The 18,208-nt window shown below is 40.8% G+C and overlaps 1 protein-coding gene across 7 annotated transcripts in view; it reads left to right on the top strand.

The window, feature by feature from the left end:
* Window positions 1-8,887: 8,887 nt before the first annotated feature.
* Window positions 8,888-18,208, top strand: part of SLMAP (sarcolemma associated protein) — an 83,200-nt gene continuing 73,879 nt past the window's right edge. For 6 of the 7 annotated variants that reach the window (XM_074151601.1, XM_074151599.1, XM_074151600.1 and 3 more), the window contains exon 1: window positions 9,055-9,604. In XM_074151601.1, coding sequence (XP_074007702.1) covers window positions 9,407-9,604 — 198 coding nt within the window. In that variant the 5' untranslated portion in view covers window positions 9,055-9,406. Of the gene's footprint in view, window positions 9,605-18,208 lie in introns of all 7 variants that reach the window. The other variant, XM_074151595.1, reaches the window with a different exon arrangement.

Here is an 18,208-nt window from a genome sequence, read left to right as displayed (position 1 = left end):
CGGCCCGTCCGCGCACCGGTCCCGGGCCCCGAGCAAGCGAGGGGCGGGCCCGCGGAGCCGGCTCTGGGGAGAAGCATCGTGCGCCTTTCTCGGGGGTTTGAGACACGGTTGCCGTACCCCACGGCGCCGGCTGCCCCTCACCACGCGTGCCCCAGGAGCGCGGGGGAGCTCCTGCAGGCAGCGGACCGCGGGCAGATGGTCACGGTCGGCGAACGCCATCCAGGCAGGGTATCGCTCAGTAACGAACGGGCGCGTCCCGCACAGCGCCGGCATCAGCCGGGAGCCGGGTGGAGATAGCCCACGGGCTGGCGGCCGGACAGGAAACGGCGGTAACCGAAGTGAAAACATCCTAATCTCTTAAAACCTACTTTAGTGCCTCAGCCAAAAGCCAAGCTCTTTATTTAATAATGTAAGAGCTTTCAAATATTCTTTTAGCACGGTCCGCGTCCCATTTATATTTCTGCAGGAAGCACTCTGTGGAGTTGCAATGCTAAATATATTCAACAAACACACAAAAAAATCGTCACCCCCCTCCTAACTTGTAGCTTTTATTGTTTAATTAATTTCACACTAGACTTTTGGTTGACTGCTACCAGAACAGCTTCAGCCAGAGAAGACGCGGACAGGCTGGTTGCCCAAATTCCTACTTGCCATTTCTTCCCCTACAGAAGTCGCAAATACTAAAACCAAGATACCGCATCTGTACATACTTAATAGAAAATTTACGACTCTTTAAATGCACCGTTTCCTTAAGACCCATTAACAACATTAGTTTATCTATCAAAACCAAACTGCTAGAAATTAAAGTACGCTTTGATCACTGTAGTAATTTCCTAGACAAAGGCGGAACAAACAAACAAGTCAGACAAAATTATAATACACAAAATTATCATTGTAATAATGTAAGATATAGCAGCCTTCCGTTATCATAAACCATTAGTGGCAAAGTGAATTTTAGATATAAACTGAGATACGAATGGAGCTACGTGGTGTGCAACAGGAGCGGCTGCGCAGGGAGGCTCTTGCTGTCTCAAGTTGCTTCAGGTATTTTACCAGGATGCCCTGTGAGACTCACGAACTTTCCCAGCAGCTAACTCCTGGATTCTGTAACAGAGTGCTATCCGAAATAGCAAACTGCGCTTCGTCAGGTTAAACTCAGAGCAATGACTCTGAAGTGCTACTTCATCTGCCATTTCCATTTAGGAGCTGAAACAGGGCCCGGCCAAAAGCTTTTACCACTTGGTTTAAGAAAAGGTATCACCTCATGGCTTCCTACAAGCCCTCCCTTCTTTATATTTTTATACTTTCCCTTGTTTACGTTCTTGCTATCATGGGCAGAACAAAGTTTTAGCTATTATCATCATGCATTCCCTTCTAGTTTTTGCTGGCTTCTATTTGTAAGTTTTCATGTGAATAAAAAGTATAAATATATACAAGTAATATAAGAAGAATGAAGTACTTGGTAAGACTGCTATTCTCTGCTCATTTTGTTAAACAAACATTAACCGGTAACTTAATTCCACTCGATGCTTAACAGAAATAATCTCTTGGCAGGAGAAAGTTTAGAGAATTGAGTCACAATCTTTGCGAAAGAAGTCACTGAAAAAGAGAGGATTTTCACCTACTGGAGATATTCCTAATTACCAGGGAAACATTTGTTCAGGAAGATTTCCACCTAGGCATTTTAAATAGAGTTTAGTTTTGGTAAATTGTGATGATCTTCCTTGGTTGAGAAAGGATGTCAGTTGTTTAAGAAGAATAAAAATACGTCTGCATGTATTTTAAGTACTGTAGCGTTTAAACAACTAAGACTGGCTGCTTTCTCCTTCAAGAAGCCTTATCAGTGCAGGAAGAAATACTGACTTCAGAACTGGGAATCTATTAACTGAGAATGCTTTGCTACAAACTGCAACACAGTCTCATGAAATAGTGGGGCTCTGCATATGGAATTTGCCCTCACAAAGCTCTGTTAACTCTTATTTTGCAGAAGGACAGCAATCTGTTCGTATAAATACTCAGCAGGGTTTGGGCAAGAGTATCTTCTAGAAGAAGCATCCCCTGCAATGTCAGTTGCTGCAATAAAAATGAGTATAGGCCTATGTGGGACAGCTGGATTCTGAAGAGCCAAAACTGTTGAGCATGTTGAGCAACTGTTGGGCCTATCTTGCTTTCTTCCACCCTCTATCTTTCCCCCACAGCCACTATCTCTACCCTCCTGTCCTGCCTCTCTCAGCAGGATGCTTTCTATCAGGTAGCAGCAAATGTGGTGTTGGCCGCTGGCTGGCCAGTTTCCATCAGCTGCTGCAGGGAGTGAGTCTGCAGGCTGCTTATACCCACTGAATAACACCAAAGAATTGGATAAACATCTTCAGCTCATCTCACCTTCCCCCGCCCTCCACCTCCTGCCTTGAGATTTCAATTCAAGGCAATACTTGGTTTCTATCTGAAAATTACATCTGGTCTAATAAATACATTTATTTAAAACAAACAAACAAACAACAACAGAAACGTCATACATGTTTTTAAAATACTTTTCCTTATTTTTCAGACAGCCACAGAAAATGTAAAACATTTCAAAAAGTCAACCTCATATTAATAGCAAAGCAACTAAGAGCCGGTTACACGATGACTATGTTCTACTAAAATGATAAAGCAGTGAAAAGGCCAGATATACCAACTTACCCAATTTCATTAGAAATTAGGAAACAATGTATGTAAAATTAGTTATATATTAGTATAATACTGTATTTATAGTATGCATGTTCCATTATACTTATATATACCATATACATATATTATCAACACACTATACAATGTATATTGAATATATATAAATAGATATGATATACAGAGTATATTTATAAATAATATGTTTTATATATGCACGTTATATTTCCATGATTATTTAATATATAATATAAATTAAATAGCAAATTGTATGCATGCTTACTATGTATATTATATGAATATAATTGTTATGTTAGCAAGATACACATTTGTATACTGGGTATGAGTATCTTTTAATAAGCTTAATGCAAACTAGAAATAGGAGCAGGGAAGGATCTGAATGAAAATGAGATAAATGGAGAATCTACCTGACGAGAGAGGATTAAACCAGCTGAGTTGCTTATTCTTTCAAAATTAATGCTGAAAGATAATGCAATTGCTCTTTATATAAACAGTCAGGAAGTTAAAAGATCAAGAACAGAAAATAAGTCTGAAACTAAGTAACAATGATAGTGCTACAATACAAAAAGTGTAACCACTCTTCAATAAATCTGGGCTAATAATTAGCGTAAATTTTCTAATCACTGGAGAAATAAGGTTTTGAATGAAGTTTTCCAATAAGAGTAGTGGTGAGTACAGTCCTAATAAGTTTTGAGGAGCTTGGCGAGCTCATGAAAAGGATTTTGTGCAATCACTGCCACTGTAAGCAGAGGGACTCGGTGGTCAGACACAGACACATCAATGTCTGTCAGAATCTTTTACAAAGTGGTTTACATACAGTGGTTGAAACACTGTGCAGCAAAGTTCATAGTTGAAATTGAAGTGTAAATCAGCTCTTAGATATATTCCAGGCTTTGTGCTTTCTATTATTTTTATTAATCTAGGATAATTTGGCTCTTCTTCAGTGCAATCATGAAACCAGTAAATAACCTATCAGCAAATACCTGTTATTGTTTTCCTGGTAACCACCATCATTCTGAGGACAAGTTCTTGCTCCATTTACTGCTCATGATACACCAGCATGGAAAGAATAGAGAACACATCTGTAGAATGTACATATATTCAGCAGCTCCTAAAGCAAAGAGGTATCCAAAAATTCAAATTGGATTGTTGCCGTCTTGACATACACTGCAACTACACCATTTACGCCTGTGACTTTCCAACGATACACACTATCATGCACGCACAGAATATTGTGAATTTTACCAAGAATTGTATCCAGAATATTTCAACAAATTGTAGAATCACCACAGCGTCACAATAATCTTGCCACTCCTTGTATAACTAACTTTGTGAGACCACTTTTCCTACTCCAGAAAAAAGTGATTATGTTTTCAGTCACTTCATCTGAAAAGCAACTATAGATTAGCAAATATTGGTCTAAGCTAGTTAGTCTGACCTGCCATGCAGCTAGTCCTCCCTCTGGTCCTCTAGTGGACACAGAGTGATTGCTGCGAAGTACATTTTCGTAGTGTTAACATTCAAATTGACACATCTATAGCTCCAGGAAAATGAACCTATTGCTCTGAAACAGTTCCTTACATTTTGGTAGTTCAGCTTGATTCTGAATGTCTCAGAAGCTACCTCTGAGGCAAGTTTGTTTTGCAAAAGATATGTTAGGATGTAAATACCAGTTAAAACTTTGCTGTAAGTTTCCACATTGTTCTATATGGCAGTAAACACCTTTAGACTGTCATAGTTTAAAATTTACTATGGCTTAAAAGAGTGCAGTTATACATAGAATCTGTTGCATTACTGAAACCAATGAGAAACTGATTTAGTAAATTGCTGATGAATGAGCTTCAGGGATATGAACTTGGTAGAAAACTCTGCATCTCCAATTTTCTCCTTACCTGTTTATTCTGTTTCCATTAGCAGTTTGCATCTTAATTTTTATACTAGAAACTGAACTTTTGCTATACAGTATGCCTCATTCATTCCAATGAGAGTAACAATGTCTCTTGAGTCAGGATCTCCCAATAAGCAACTGGTTCACAATACCTCCCCACTGACAATCTTAGTCTGATGTATAACAATACATCAGAGTATAATAATCTGATGTATATTAATAATTTGGTAGATCATTATTGCACAATACTCAGAAATCTAGCACTGAGTCGCCTATAATAATGTTCAGTGTTTTTCTTCTCTAGTCAGTTACAGCTAACTTAGAATTCACAAGAGGCTTCCTTCAGCAAAAGAACTGATTTTTCATCAAGTCATTAAGACTGCAGAATCTCTCCTGCACTTTGACACACTCAAGCCAAAATTCAGATGTTTGGCAGGTACACACATAAACTATCTCTGCTACATTTCATCATCCTGAAACAGACACCACTCTTTAGGGGACAAATGTGACTATCGCCTCCCTTCCATTTCCCTTATCCAAGATGGCTATAGAGCCGGCTGTTTCTGCCCTCAGCTATGATGGCTATCATATTTTAAGGACTTCCTGCCCAGAAAAAGGATGGCCACCTAAGTGGCATCTTGCTGCCCTTACCTAACATGGCTGCCAAAGCTCACTGCCTCTTTTGGTTGTGTGGCAAACAGCGGTTTGCAGAAACGAAGCATGAGCTTACACGTCCTCCTCACTCCTGCTGAGCGAGCACAGTGCAGCGGCTGAGCACTTTATACCCAACTCTTTTCATCCACCTGTTGCCTTCCACAGTTCTAGATGGACACTTTCTGGTACGCATGAAATAGCTCATAAAATACCCATAAGATAATTGTATGTTCATTTCAGAATGCAACCACTTGCTCTATTTTTAACTTAGTCTATGAGTCTGCCCCTGGTAACTTTTGAACTCATTAAGCAATTTGAAATAGAAGTAAAATAGCCTGAGAGATAACTAAGCCCATCCAACTTTTCTGAAAGCTGGCACTCTCACAGAAAAGGAAGGCTCAAATTAATGCCCTTGCTGAAAAGTACGTAGATCTCTGTTGTTACATGAGCCACTTGGCAGTGCCAGAAATTATTAGAAAGGTAGCTGGCATGTCCCATTTCTTCCCCCATGGGACTGTCAAAATGGGATTTCACCAGGTAATGGAGAAGGGTTCAGGATACCATAATATGGCAGCGACTTACAGTTGAAAAGGCACAGATACTTAGGATATTAGTTTGTTCTACTGATCACAGGAAGACTTGAGAAAGATACTGTACCAACAATACAGTATGAAATTAGTTTGAATCTCAGTAACAATATCTAAAAATTATACTTACAGAGAGCATCAGAAAAAGATATCCATTGCTTATCTTTTTCACTTGATTCTCTTAGGCCCTATGGGTGGAAATGGTTCTTCTTCATCTTTGATTTTACTTTCAGACTCCTTCCTCCATTAAAAATGCATAAAAAAATATAAAAAAAATGCTCTCATAAACATTCTTTTCATTCCAACACCTGTAGTACCCTTTATCCCCACTTTTTATGCCTTTGCAATTCCAAAATGTTCCAAATTACTTCTACTTTTGCAACTCTTTCCCTGAAATCTAACTCCTGATAGACGTAAAATTTATTCCCCATTTTCTCCATCCTCTTCATATACCCCTTTCCTTCCCTCTTTTTGTTACTTGTGGCACCTTGTGTATAGCACCTATGTGCTATAGGCAATAGCCATACTGAATTTTCATTTATTTAAAAAATGAGAAAATTACGAATACATTTATCAGAATAGTATAATCTCATAAACAAGCTGATTAAGGCCAGGAACTGGTGTGCCAGGTATTTTTCTCTTTTTTTCCTGTCAGGAGAACTGAAAACTACAAACACACAATCCTAAAGCTTCCACCTATTGGTCTTTCTGTATTTGTCTTCACAAATCAGATTTGTCTCTCATCTTGGATTTCATTTCTTTGCTTCAAACACAGATATTACAGCCTGGTTTTGCTCTTTTCTCACTGGAAGGAAACAGAAGAAAACTAGGCTATAACAAATCACAAATTCCCCTCCCCTCCCCCTCTCCAAAATCACAGTGCAGTCAAAAAGAAAGGAAAAAAATGAAGCCAACACTAAGTTTTTACTGTGCTATAAGTAATAGCACAGCAATCATGCTTTCTCTCATATGCTGCACTGCCTTACCTCAATTGTTGCTTATTTCCCCTCATATATGCCTGGCTGAACTGCCTGGCCCAGCCCCACTTCTCTTCTTCATGGCTGCCTGGCCTTTCTGGCATGAGAGAACCCTCCCATATTCCTAATCCTAACACCTTGTCACAGGGTAATTATAGTGCTGGCACGACCCCAACATCTATCTCATATCAAACAATCTCTGCTTGTTTGCTTTATAGGGAATGACGGACTTAAAAATTAATTCGGACCGGAGAGACCTGTTCAGCACTAGCCTGCCGTATGACCTTGAAAAAAGGAACCACCTTTCCTTGGCTTCTAGAAAACGGGGATAAATATGACCTTGGATGATGCTCCAAGACCTACTGAGGGAAAAGGCTGCACCAGTGACCCCACCTCTGTCCTGCCCTGACCCGTCCCTGTCACCACTTCAAGGGTTCCCCCCCTCCAGCTGCCAACCTGTAACTAGAGACGGTGACACACGGCCGGCATTTCTCCCTCCCCAAGACACGTCAAAGGACACTGCGGCTTCCAAAATTTTCAACTTGGGATGACAAAACGAGGGGAAAAGCCGGGGGACAGCAGGAGAACGTCGGGGAGGCCCCTGCTCTCCGCCATCAGAGCTCTGCCAATAGCGTGACCCCAGTTTCTCCTCAGGGTTCCACCGCTGAACGGCAGACAAGCCCCGCTCGCTCCCTCCCTCACCCGCAGGGCGGAGCTGAGGCGAGCAGGGCAGTGGAAAGACATGGCACCCGGCCCCGGGGCTCATTCACCTCAGAGACCTGCCCCCGCTCCCACCTGCTAACGCGTCCTCCCTCTGCCCTTCCGCAGTAGCCCCTCTCCCCCTTTTCCCGCTTCACAAGAGGCCGCTCAGCCCCCGCCCCGCACAACCGCCCGAACCCTCGCCCCTCACGGCTCAGCCCGCCGCCCGCATCCCCTCACAGGACATCCCCTCACAGAACCGAACTCCCCGGTGACCCCCCCCGCACCCGGAAGAAGGCGGCAGCGGGGCGGGGCCTCGGCGGCTACCGCAACTTCACCGGGCGCAGCGCGCCGGCGCCGAGCCCGCCCCTCGCGCCGGCGCAGCCGCCTCGCCTTCCCTTTGGTCAGGCCCCGCCGAGGACGGCTCCGCCCTCCGCCGCTGCCTGCCCTCGCCCCCCGCCTCCCGCCCCTCCCCGGCAGCGCCGCGGCTGCTACACCGGGTAGGTTTCCAGTCACTATGGCGGCCGCTGCGCTGAAGGTAAGGGAGGGAGCGGAGCCCTAGTGCGCCCCATGTCCCCCTCCGGGCCGGGCAGCGCTAGGCCGGGGGGAGGTGTGGGGCCGCGCCGGGCGAGGGCCGCGTCTGACCCGGTTTGTTTTCGGCTCTGCAGGTCGGAGGAAAGTTTTCGTGGTCGGCGGCTGCCTGAGAGGCAGAGCTACCGAGGCGGGAGGCGTCCGGGCCCGGCCGCCAGGCCTCTCCCGCCGCCGCAGGGCCAGCGGAGCGGCGCTCGGCGGGGCGGAGAGCGCGGGGGGCTGAGGAGCGGGCCCTCCTCATGCGCAGCCACCTGCGGAGGAGCTGAGCGGAGCTGAGGGGACGCCGCCTCTCCCGGCCCGCCGCTCCCCGCGCCGGGGGCTTGTAGCGGAGACTTCCTGGAGCAGCCCCCCGCTCGCCTCCCGCCGCCGCCGGCCCCCGCGCCCCCGCCCGTCCGCCCGCCGCCAGCAGAGCCGCCGCGGAGGGACGCTTGCCCGCTACTGCCGGTCGGAGCCATCGCCGGCACCGCCTGGGAGCAACCTGTCAGTGCACCTCGTAGGCCGCCCCCGAAGGACCCTTCCCAGGCGTTAGCTTGTCCCCGAGGGAAGGGGAGTTCGAAGCCCTCTCCAATGCCTTATCAAGTTCCTTATCTGAGTGGCCGCCTGAAACTGTAGACCAGTTCAGCTCCATCTGGTGTAGGGGAGGAAAACAGTGTAGCTCTTGTACCCCATCCAAAATCGAGGACCACCTATTCTGCTTTGATTTAATACACGAAGATGGTGAAATGCGGACTGCCATGTGAAGCAAGTAGATCCCTGTTGTGGAGTGAGGGCTTCGTATTCACCTTCCACATCCTGGTCTGTGCGCTTTGAGAGAGGACGCTAATCCTTCTTCTTCATCCCCCTTCCCTAAACCTTTCCTTGCTTCCATGTTGCATTGGTCAGAATTCTGGTCAGTGTTGTTTACGGAAGGAGGGGGGGAAAGAAGGTAGTTGAGGTTACAAACAAAAGTACTTGTATGACTCATCTACTTGGATTTAAGACATTCTATCCTTCTTTCAAGGAGCTTTTGCTTCTCTTTGAAGGAATCAGATGCTTGTTCCTGTTCTTCCAGAGGAGGATGGATTGAAAGTTGTACCTTTTAGACTTTTTTTGGGCCACTGCTGATATTATTAAAAGACATAATGGGGCTTTTTCACTGGATTATTGCCAGAATTAGTTTACACACTGAAACAATGAGTTGTTAGGCCTCTCATATGATAATGTTTGTCCTGCTTTAATATAAAGTTGCTGTGGAGGTTTGGGTTAAAAATTGTGGAGGACAGTCTGTGTCAGAAGAGGCTCTCTTCATCTCTGGTTGGTGTGGCAACCCCAATCTGTCCTCGATGCCTTCAGCCTTGGCCATCTTCACTTGCCGCCCGAACTCTCATCCGTTTCAGGAGCGTCATGTCTACCTGGACGAGCCCGTCAAAATCGGCCGCTCAGTGGCTCGCTGCCGGCCAGCTCAGAATAACGCAACTTTTGACTGTAAGGTGCTGTCCAGGAACCATGCTCTTGTCTGGTTTGATCACAAGACAGGCAAGGTAAGAGGTTTTCTTTATTTAAAAACAATGAACTGCACATTTGCTTTAGCAAGGCCCTGTAGATTGTAGATCCCTTTGGTTTTGCTCCGTAATAAATATGGTTGTGTGTGGAAGGAGTAAGATTTGTTATAGGTAAAATGATTACTTTTCAGGTAAGTTGATAATTTCTTGTTAAGCAGAAACTTTAAATGTTATTAAAAGTACATAAAACTAACAGCTCAAAATGGTGATAAGTGCTAAAAAATTTGCATGCATATTATTCATTACTGGAAGTAGGTGCTTTTGAGGTGAGTAATACAAATCTAAAAGCACAGCTGGTGTGAATATGATGGTGTAATAGTATTTTTTCAAATGCTGAGAAATTAACTGTTTTAGCTGAGCATGTAAATAAATCTCATCGTGAGAAGCGTCAAAAAATGGATTTAAAAACCCTGGATCTGTTTGGCATTCTTCCTGCTTGCCCTTTTGAAATTTTATAAAGAGTGTTTTGTTGTTTGGGTCTGATAGAAGTTTTGTTACTGGCAGCAGGAGAGTAACAAATGGCATACAAGATATTTTCTCATTGATAGTGAGAATGGTTTTAAAATATATCCTGTGTTGTCTTAACTGTTACTCTCAAAAGACTAAGTATCTTAAATGGAATTTAGGGGTTCTGTAGTGCATGTTTTGTCCACTAGGGATTGAACTGGGACAAGTAAAGTTATTTCACTTAATGACTGTCAAGTTAATTTTAAATATCCAGCAAGAAATGAACAAAGCGTGGATTTCAGTTGCTCAGCACTGTGGTGTTCTGTGTTTTGTTTTGTTTTTTTTTTTGTTTTTTTTCAAATATATTGATGTTACGCCTGAAATATGCTCTAAGTCAGCTCTGTTTTAGCTTCACAGCACACCCTTCTATGACAGTGTAGATCTTGATTTTAAGAATAATGTGGTCTGTAATTAATGCAGCATTTTTTAGTAGTATGACACAGCATGAGGAGCAGTACAGCGCACTCAAAGTTCTTAAACCTTCCATTGTTAACGATCCTGGGTTATGCAATACCTGGGCATGATGGGACAAGACAAGCGTTTAATTTCTTAAGGTTGGGTTATGGCACGGCTTTCAAGTTACCTGCACGTAATTGTGCAAACTGCTATCTCTATTAGTGTTTCATTAAGCATGTTGTTTTGGCTCTGTTGTGCATGTGATGTGTGTTCTTGGACACTTCAGAAAACTTAAGTGCTTGAAATATTTTCAATTTAAGCTTAGTTTTTAACCTTTCTTGTTTGACTCAGCAAAGTAAAAATACTCTAATTTACTGTACTTGTTTTAAAATTAAAAAGTGTTATGTATATAGCTTTTTTATCAACATTTCTCATGATTTATGAAGATTTTGAGACCCCCATGTGCTCTATTATGGTTACTAATAGTTGAGCCTTATTAAAGATGTTTAATTAGACAAAGCATTGAGTGTCGAGCAAGTCTGCTAACTAACAGATAAGCGCAAAAGACAGTCAGCAGTGGGGTTTTTTTGTTTGTAAATTTCAGTTAGCTTTGGCTCTTCTAATACACGTCAAAAACCATCATATGCTTATTCATTTTATCTGGCTGATCTAAAATAGCAGCTTGGTAGTAGTAAATAAGGGGATGGTATGTGACAGTTATTGAGATACCAACATGGAAAGATTTGATAAGGGGGTCTTGATGAAAGTTGCCTACGTAGGTATCTGGATGGCCACAGTGATCAACTAAGGAGTGGGGTTGAGATCATGCACAGGAATACATTGCTGTAAATTTAGCCTGTTCTACGTTGTGGTTCTGTAAAAGGTTTAAAGTATTGACACGGCAGCATGGAGAATTGTTTTCTGTGTTTGTTTCTTGGTAATGTGTTCTGGTTTTTCATCTGTTTGAATATCTGAATGGTGAGTCGTGAGACAGTTGGAGGAGAGGGAAGAATAAATTGTTAGAGATAATAAATATGAAATTCCATTGTGAAAAGGCAGGTAAAAGGTCATGTCGGTAAATACAGTCTTAATCTTGAATCACAAAAACTACGTTAAATAATTTTGTGGTGTTTTCAAAGTACAAACAAAAACATAAAACTATGCCAGAAAATTTGCATGCAGGAATGTTTATTATCGTTGTTTACAGAACTTCTAATAAGTACCTCTCATTTAGGAATATGTCATTATCCTATCGATGACTTATATTTAAACCTGCATAAATTCTTTCTGCTACAGTATTTGTAAACACTTCTTAAAACTTCTACATAGTACTTCCATCAGCTCTGGGGTTTATGAAAGATAAAATACCTTGGAATGTTAATTTAGTAACAGAGAGGAACGTTCAAATAATTCAAAATAGTTCACAAATGATCTGGGGCTGCAATTTTGTAAGTTGTGGACTTTGGCAATACCGGTTTCTGGCATTCCCAGTCACTCAGTCCAGTCTCTGTGCTGCTTCTTGAGCTTCCTTTCAGTTATACTCTAATTTTTTTTTTTCTTGAGTTTGGAGTTTTGTTTGTTTTGTTTTAGTGAATCATGGGAGTTATCCTGTTTACTACATAGGCTATAAACAATTATATCAGCATAATCTGTAAAGAAGGGTAGAAACGGAGGAGCATCAGTAATCATTGGCAAGGGAACTAGTATACAATTTTTTTTTGAGGCAGAGGTAGGTCTAAGCTGGAGTATGTTGCATAAATAGACCAAGTTGAAGATGACATGTTACTTACAGTTGAAAGATGTGAATGTTTACTTTGTATAAAGGCACTTTAATTATACATGGAAAAAGTTATGTGCCCAAAGGAGATAATGTATATGTAACACTAGTGTTATTAAGGATAAAAGTCGGATGACTCTTCAAGATCACCGGTAAATAGCAATTAAAAGCAGATAGTTAATGTTGGATTTGCGTTTTAAAATATTTTTAACATAATGTGCGGGCCTAAAAATGTGTAAGATAAAGGTGGAAGTGGGTGGTGGTGGGAATATCTGTACTCAGCCTTTTTCGTGCTTAGCAATACTTCTGTAGATAACCGGTGCAATGCCTCCTTTTGCTTGTGTTTGTAGAAAGTGTAATACCTCCTTTTGAATTTTTCATACAGCGGTAACATTAGAAGCTTATGCTTAGAATTGATTTTGATTTTTTTGAGTATTTACAAGTTAAGGAATCTTTTTAAGAGATGCCCGAAAAAGTGAGTCACTAGATATGTAGGACGTGGATGTTGTGCTGAGCATGGAGTGTTCCAAAAAGTGTGAATCAAAGCAAAAGAAAAAGTGGGCTATGGTTCAAAAAAAATCTAAATATGTTTGTACAGCTTCTATCGCTGCATATGGGCAGAAACTCTTTAAAAAACTGCTTAATTGAAATAGTCTTGTGGGTTTTTTTTTTAGTTTTTGTTTTTAAAAATAAGCAAGTTGAAAACCCTTGAGAATTTGTATGTGACTTCTCCCAGGCTGAAATGCGTCTGGCAGATGTGGTGGAAGCTTTTAGTAGAAAACCAAAGTTTCCAACAGATATCTAGGCTTTCAAAAATTAATTTCTTGGCATTATTCAGTGCCTTAGATTGTGAGCGTCTATTCTAAGTACCTTTTATAGAGAATCCATTTCCACAGTTTACCAAATGCGCTGAGAAACTATGTGAGAAATAAAGTATTTTGTTAGACCAAAAGGACTCCAAATAACTGGTCATTTTTAACAACTGAAAAAAAATATGTGTAGGCACAAGTTTCTGTGTTATGGTGGTAGCTAATAGTACTCTCTTCATTTAATTCAAAGTGGATATGAATTGAATTGAGCACATTCATAGCATCTTGATTACAGAAATGCTAAACTAGTAAATCAAAAGCCAAACAGTCCACATGATAGCAAATGAAATTTATTAAGGCTGTGCTTTATGGCTTCTAGGCTTAAAGTATGCGAGACAAAAATGCTACAGAACACTTCCTGCAGAGAGCACCCTCTTTAAAGGAAACAAACAGGCCCTGCTTTTCTCTGCCCTTCCCCTCCCCCTTTCCCCCTCAAAAAGCCTAAACCAAAGCAAAAAAACCAAACCCCAAAACAACAAACCCAAAGATGCAGCCAGGGAATTACAAACTGGCTAGCTTTGTTTGAGTCCCTGGGGAAAATCATGGAACAAGTTTTGGACTGCTTTTTTGGGCACATGAAGAAGATGCTTTGGTAACAATCAGTATGAATTTAGTAGGGATAGATCACGTCTGATGAGTCTGATTGTCTTGTATGATAAAATGATCATCTTTATGGGCAAGAGAGGGCAGTGCACGCTATTCACTTTGCCTTTAGCAGGGCTTTTGACTGTTTCCTATGATGGTCTTCTGTCGAAGTTAGCGCACTGTGGTCTGGATGTATGAACAGCTAGAGGAGTAAAATAAAACTGGTTTGAGGATCAAGCTCGGGGGTAGTGGTTAATAGGTGGTGCTCTACCTGGATGCTGGTAACAAGCAGAATACTGTAGGAGTCTATATTTTGACCTGCCACATTTAACATTTTTTTATCAATGACCTGAAGGACATTGAGAAGTACACTCTAGTCTAAAGTTTGAAGATGATACCAGATCCGGGAGTGCTGGTGTGGTGGGGAACGAGTTGATATGCTCAAGGGCAGGGCTGCCATGCAGAGGGACCTGACCTTGCTGAACGGGCAAGACGGGAACCTTAGGAGTCTCAGCAAGGACAAATGTGAAGTCCTGCGCTTGGAAAGGAAGAACCCCTTGCAGCTTTTTCGACCATTTCTAGGATACTGCCATCTAATTTTGGACCACCAATACAAGAAATACATTGATAAACAGGAGTTGAAAGGTTAGATGCTCTCTTTTCTTGCTGTCTTGTACTAAGTATATTTGAAAGTAATAGGAAAGAAAGAAGAAAAAGAATTTGTAAAAAGGAAATATGCTGTTTGCTTAACATTACACAGAATGTTCTGCGGAGATTGGCAAGACTCATGTCGCCTAAGACGTATCTGGACATCCTGTTTGTTCAGAAGTGTTTGAGTAAATGTAGCTTAGAAAATTTAGTGGGACATGAAAAATGGTATTTGGGGTTGCAGGATTTTAATGGGAGATACTATTTTTTTTTTTTTTTTTTTTTTCTGCTTCCTATAGAGATTCCTGTATGATACTCTGGGTTATTTGTTGCTGATCTGTGTAAGGAATGTTTAATTTCTTGTGTATCAGTAGCATTTCTTTCGGTAGATACCATGTCTGTTACTTATTTTTCCTCTATTGCATGTCTTCAGCTTTCTGTTATGATTGTTGTCTTTGAGAGCTGAACAAATGTTTTCAGTACTTTTGATGTTGCTTTATGCTTACAGTCTGTGGTGTCTGCAGAGGAGACACTTTATCTTCCAGACATTGAATGTTTATTCCAAGTGCCCTGGGAGACTGACCTGGGATCTGCTATAATGCACTAAGGTGAAATTTCAGTGCTTAGATGCTTTCGGTAAGAGGGTGATCTCAGCCAGCCCTTACATACACCTGTTAATATTTTTATGTAACTGCTTTTCACCCTGAATGAACTATCCAATTTTATGCTGATACGATCATAGGAGTAGTATGGGGTAGGGAGTTCTCAGTTCAGCAAACTTCACCTCCACACTTCTCTTAGAACCCAGTGTAGGAGGGCAGGCGGCCATTTATAGTAGAGGTAGGTTACTGCTGACAAGGATTTCCCTGCAGAGATACCATCTAGAGCCACTGCTGCAGAGCTAATACTGTAATTCTTGGAGCTGATCCATTGCAGTCATGATGCATCTATCCTGAGCCAGGAACACCAACACATTGATTAGGTTTTAAAAAGGAACAAAAATCCCTTTTGTATTTGCAATGAATTTTTACAAACCTCAAATGAATCAGGTTACTTAGCAGTAATGAAAGCCAGTAAATGTGTTTTCCTTTGGGTCGATTGGATGGTTCGAGTTTGCTCCTGGGCCCATGCTTATAAATGTAAAACCTTGCTTCCCTAATACGCTTTCATTATATAAAATTCTTTTTGACTTATTTGTAGACTTTTTCACATTTTAGTTGCAGCAATCCATTGACCATTTGCAGGTGGATTTACATTACACTGAAGAAATATTTTTGTTTTGGCTTTGCTTTCTCATTTTTCTTAATGAATTTGAACAGTTTTGGTTACTTTGTTAGCTAATTAAAGTGATTGAATTTATGTATGCTGTAGAGGGCCATGTGGGTTAGTAGTGTGTGTGTCAATGTGCTGCTTTGGTTGTGTTGCTTTGAATTTGATCTGCAAAATGTGTAGATGCTCAGCTGATTTGTTGGATTTTGGTTTCTGTCATTTCTTTTAATAGATATTATAAAATGAAAATGATTATTGTTTGTGGAACCTGGCAAGTGAAAGGGAAGGAAGAATGCTGTCTCTATCCCTAAAGCTAGCAATTTTACAGGCTGTTGCTACTAAAGTATACGATTGTTTGTTGTCTCTGGATTTTCTTTTGAGTCACATCAATAGTTGCTTCCTGTTAATGTTTCTCACTTGCTGGGAGTTTGGATTATCTAAGAGCTCAAAGTTTAGTTAAGTAGTGCTGTGACAAGGAGTTAACATTCTCAACATGTCTTTCTTTCCAGAAGCATTTCTGCTTGTAGCAGAATTGGTGAAAGAAGGCTTGCGGTATTGCCATGTTTTTGTTGAGCATAGACAAGCGTTTTTTCAGTCCACTTTAGGAGCAGGAACCTCAGGCAGAGAGATGGATCTGACTGTACCGTCTTAAGCGCCTGCAAGAAGACATATCTGTTTGCCAGAGACACAGAACAGTTTCCTTTTTGAAAGGAGAACTAATTGTGCTGGAGCCAGACGCTTAATCGGATACAATTTTTATGTTATGTTGCACCAGACACACATGTATGTGATTGAGCAATGTCTTAGAGTTTATGTCAGTCTTGATAAAGTATAAATAAATGATGAACTTCCAGCAGGCTTATAATAGAAAGCCCAAAATCCTGTAGTTACACTGTAGTTGAGTGGAAAACCACAGAAAATTCTAGTGGCGGTTCAACTTTTTTTTACTTTTGTATAAAGTAAATATAAAAAGTACTGGGATTAGTCAAGGGCATGAAGAATTTATAATATCTTTGCAAAGTTAAGGAACATTTCAGTATTGATAGTTGAACTATGGTGCATACTGGAGGAAAATATGTGCTATTTTTAAACCTTTTTAGGTTATGAAATAGCAGTAACCAACCATTGAAAGGATCGAAGGATTGATGATAGGCTCAATCATAAATGTTCTAATAGTGTAAAATAGTGAGAACTTTTGACTAAATACAAATATATTGACAGTATTGTGCTTGTTAAAACAAGTTCGTCCCCAGCTGGAACATCTTGTTCTGTTTTGCTTTTCATAAAATAATTCAAATGTGTTGAAAATATTTATTGACAGAAAGACTTCAATATAGGAAACATGCAACATCTGAGATATATAGAAGCTATGTAAGAACAGACAACTGACCTTTTGATTTCATATTAAGAGACTATTGAAAGTAAAACTAAGAACAAGTTAATAATGCTGTATAGTCTCATAATTACAGTTGTAATAGTTCTTCCATAAAATGAATGCAAGAGCTTAAGATATAGGAGTTGTGGATGCTTGTAACTGTGTATTGAGTAATAACCTTTTTAAAGGAAGGAATGGAAATGCTTACATTTCAAATCAAAGAAAAGCTGTGTTACGGGCCAAATAGATATTTGTACAGCACGTTCTTTTGAAGACATTTGGTACTGGCTGCTGCTGTTTGCATATGCCATTAGTCTTATCTGATATGGCAGTTTTTGTTCTTAACTGGTACTTTTTCAGAGTTGTTCCTTTTCTGGACATTGAGCGAGATTAAACATAGATTTTTCTAAAATTTTGGTGTCTTTGATGCAATATTATTAATGTTCTTTAGGAGGTTTTTTGCTTGTTTAACACATACCACACCCCCGGCAGATTTTGATGACTTTGTGTTGTTTTCTATTTTTTAAATTGCTGTTCTTGAAATGTAATACTTAAGTGTATATTGTAGAAGCCAGATCTCTTGGGTTTGCAAAGCTGGGCTTTTAGCCTGCCTACCTGTTTGCTTTTTAAATTTCTGGTGACCTTTCCCAGTAACTCCTGGCACAATTAACAGTCATTCTTCCCTTTTTTTTGGTTCTTAGTTACATACAACCTATAATAGTTGAATGGACTTCTGGGCAATAGCATTGCAAATCTGTCTTGGTGTTACTACTTCTAATTTTATTCTGGCATTGCTGTTTTCTGCACTTAAACTTACTGTTTCCAGGTGCTCGAAGAATCTGAAAGCTTTTGGGAAGCATAATGAATTATTTGTGATTACTCACATTTTAAAGTTTGTTGTTTAATAAAAAAAGCTTTGTTTTTTATATCTGGTTGTGAAAGAATCCATTCTGCAGCCAAACTATTTTTTCAAGTCTTTGAGCTCGGTAGGTAGTTGCAACTCCTTGTTGTTGTCTTGCTATCATTACAGGGATTCCTCTTGCTGAATGCCAGAGGATTTTTAAGGCTATGCAGAGTCAATATAGTCACATATTATCAAGAAACAAAGTATAAGTTTGATGAAGTTTCTTTTGTTTCTATGAATTCCGGAACTGTAA

This window comes from Numenius arquata, chromosome 8, assembly GCF_964106895.1.
Source record: "Numenius arquata chromosome 8, bNumArq3.hap1.1, whole genome shotgun sequence".
Taxonomy (NCBI): Eukaryota; Metazoa; Chordata; class Aves; order Charadriiformes; family Scolopacidae; genus Numenius; species Numenius arquata.
Note: the sequence above shows the minus strand (reverse complement) of the source record. Positions and strands in the feature narration are given on the sequence as shown.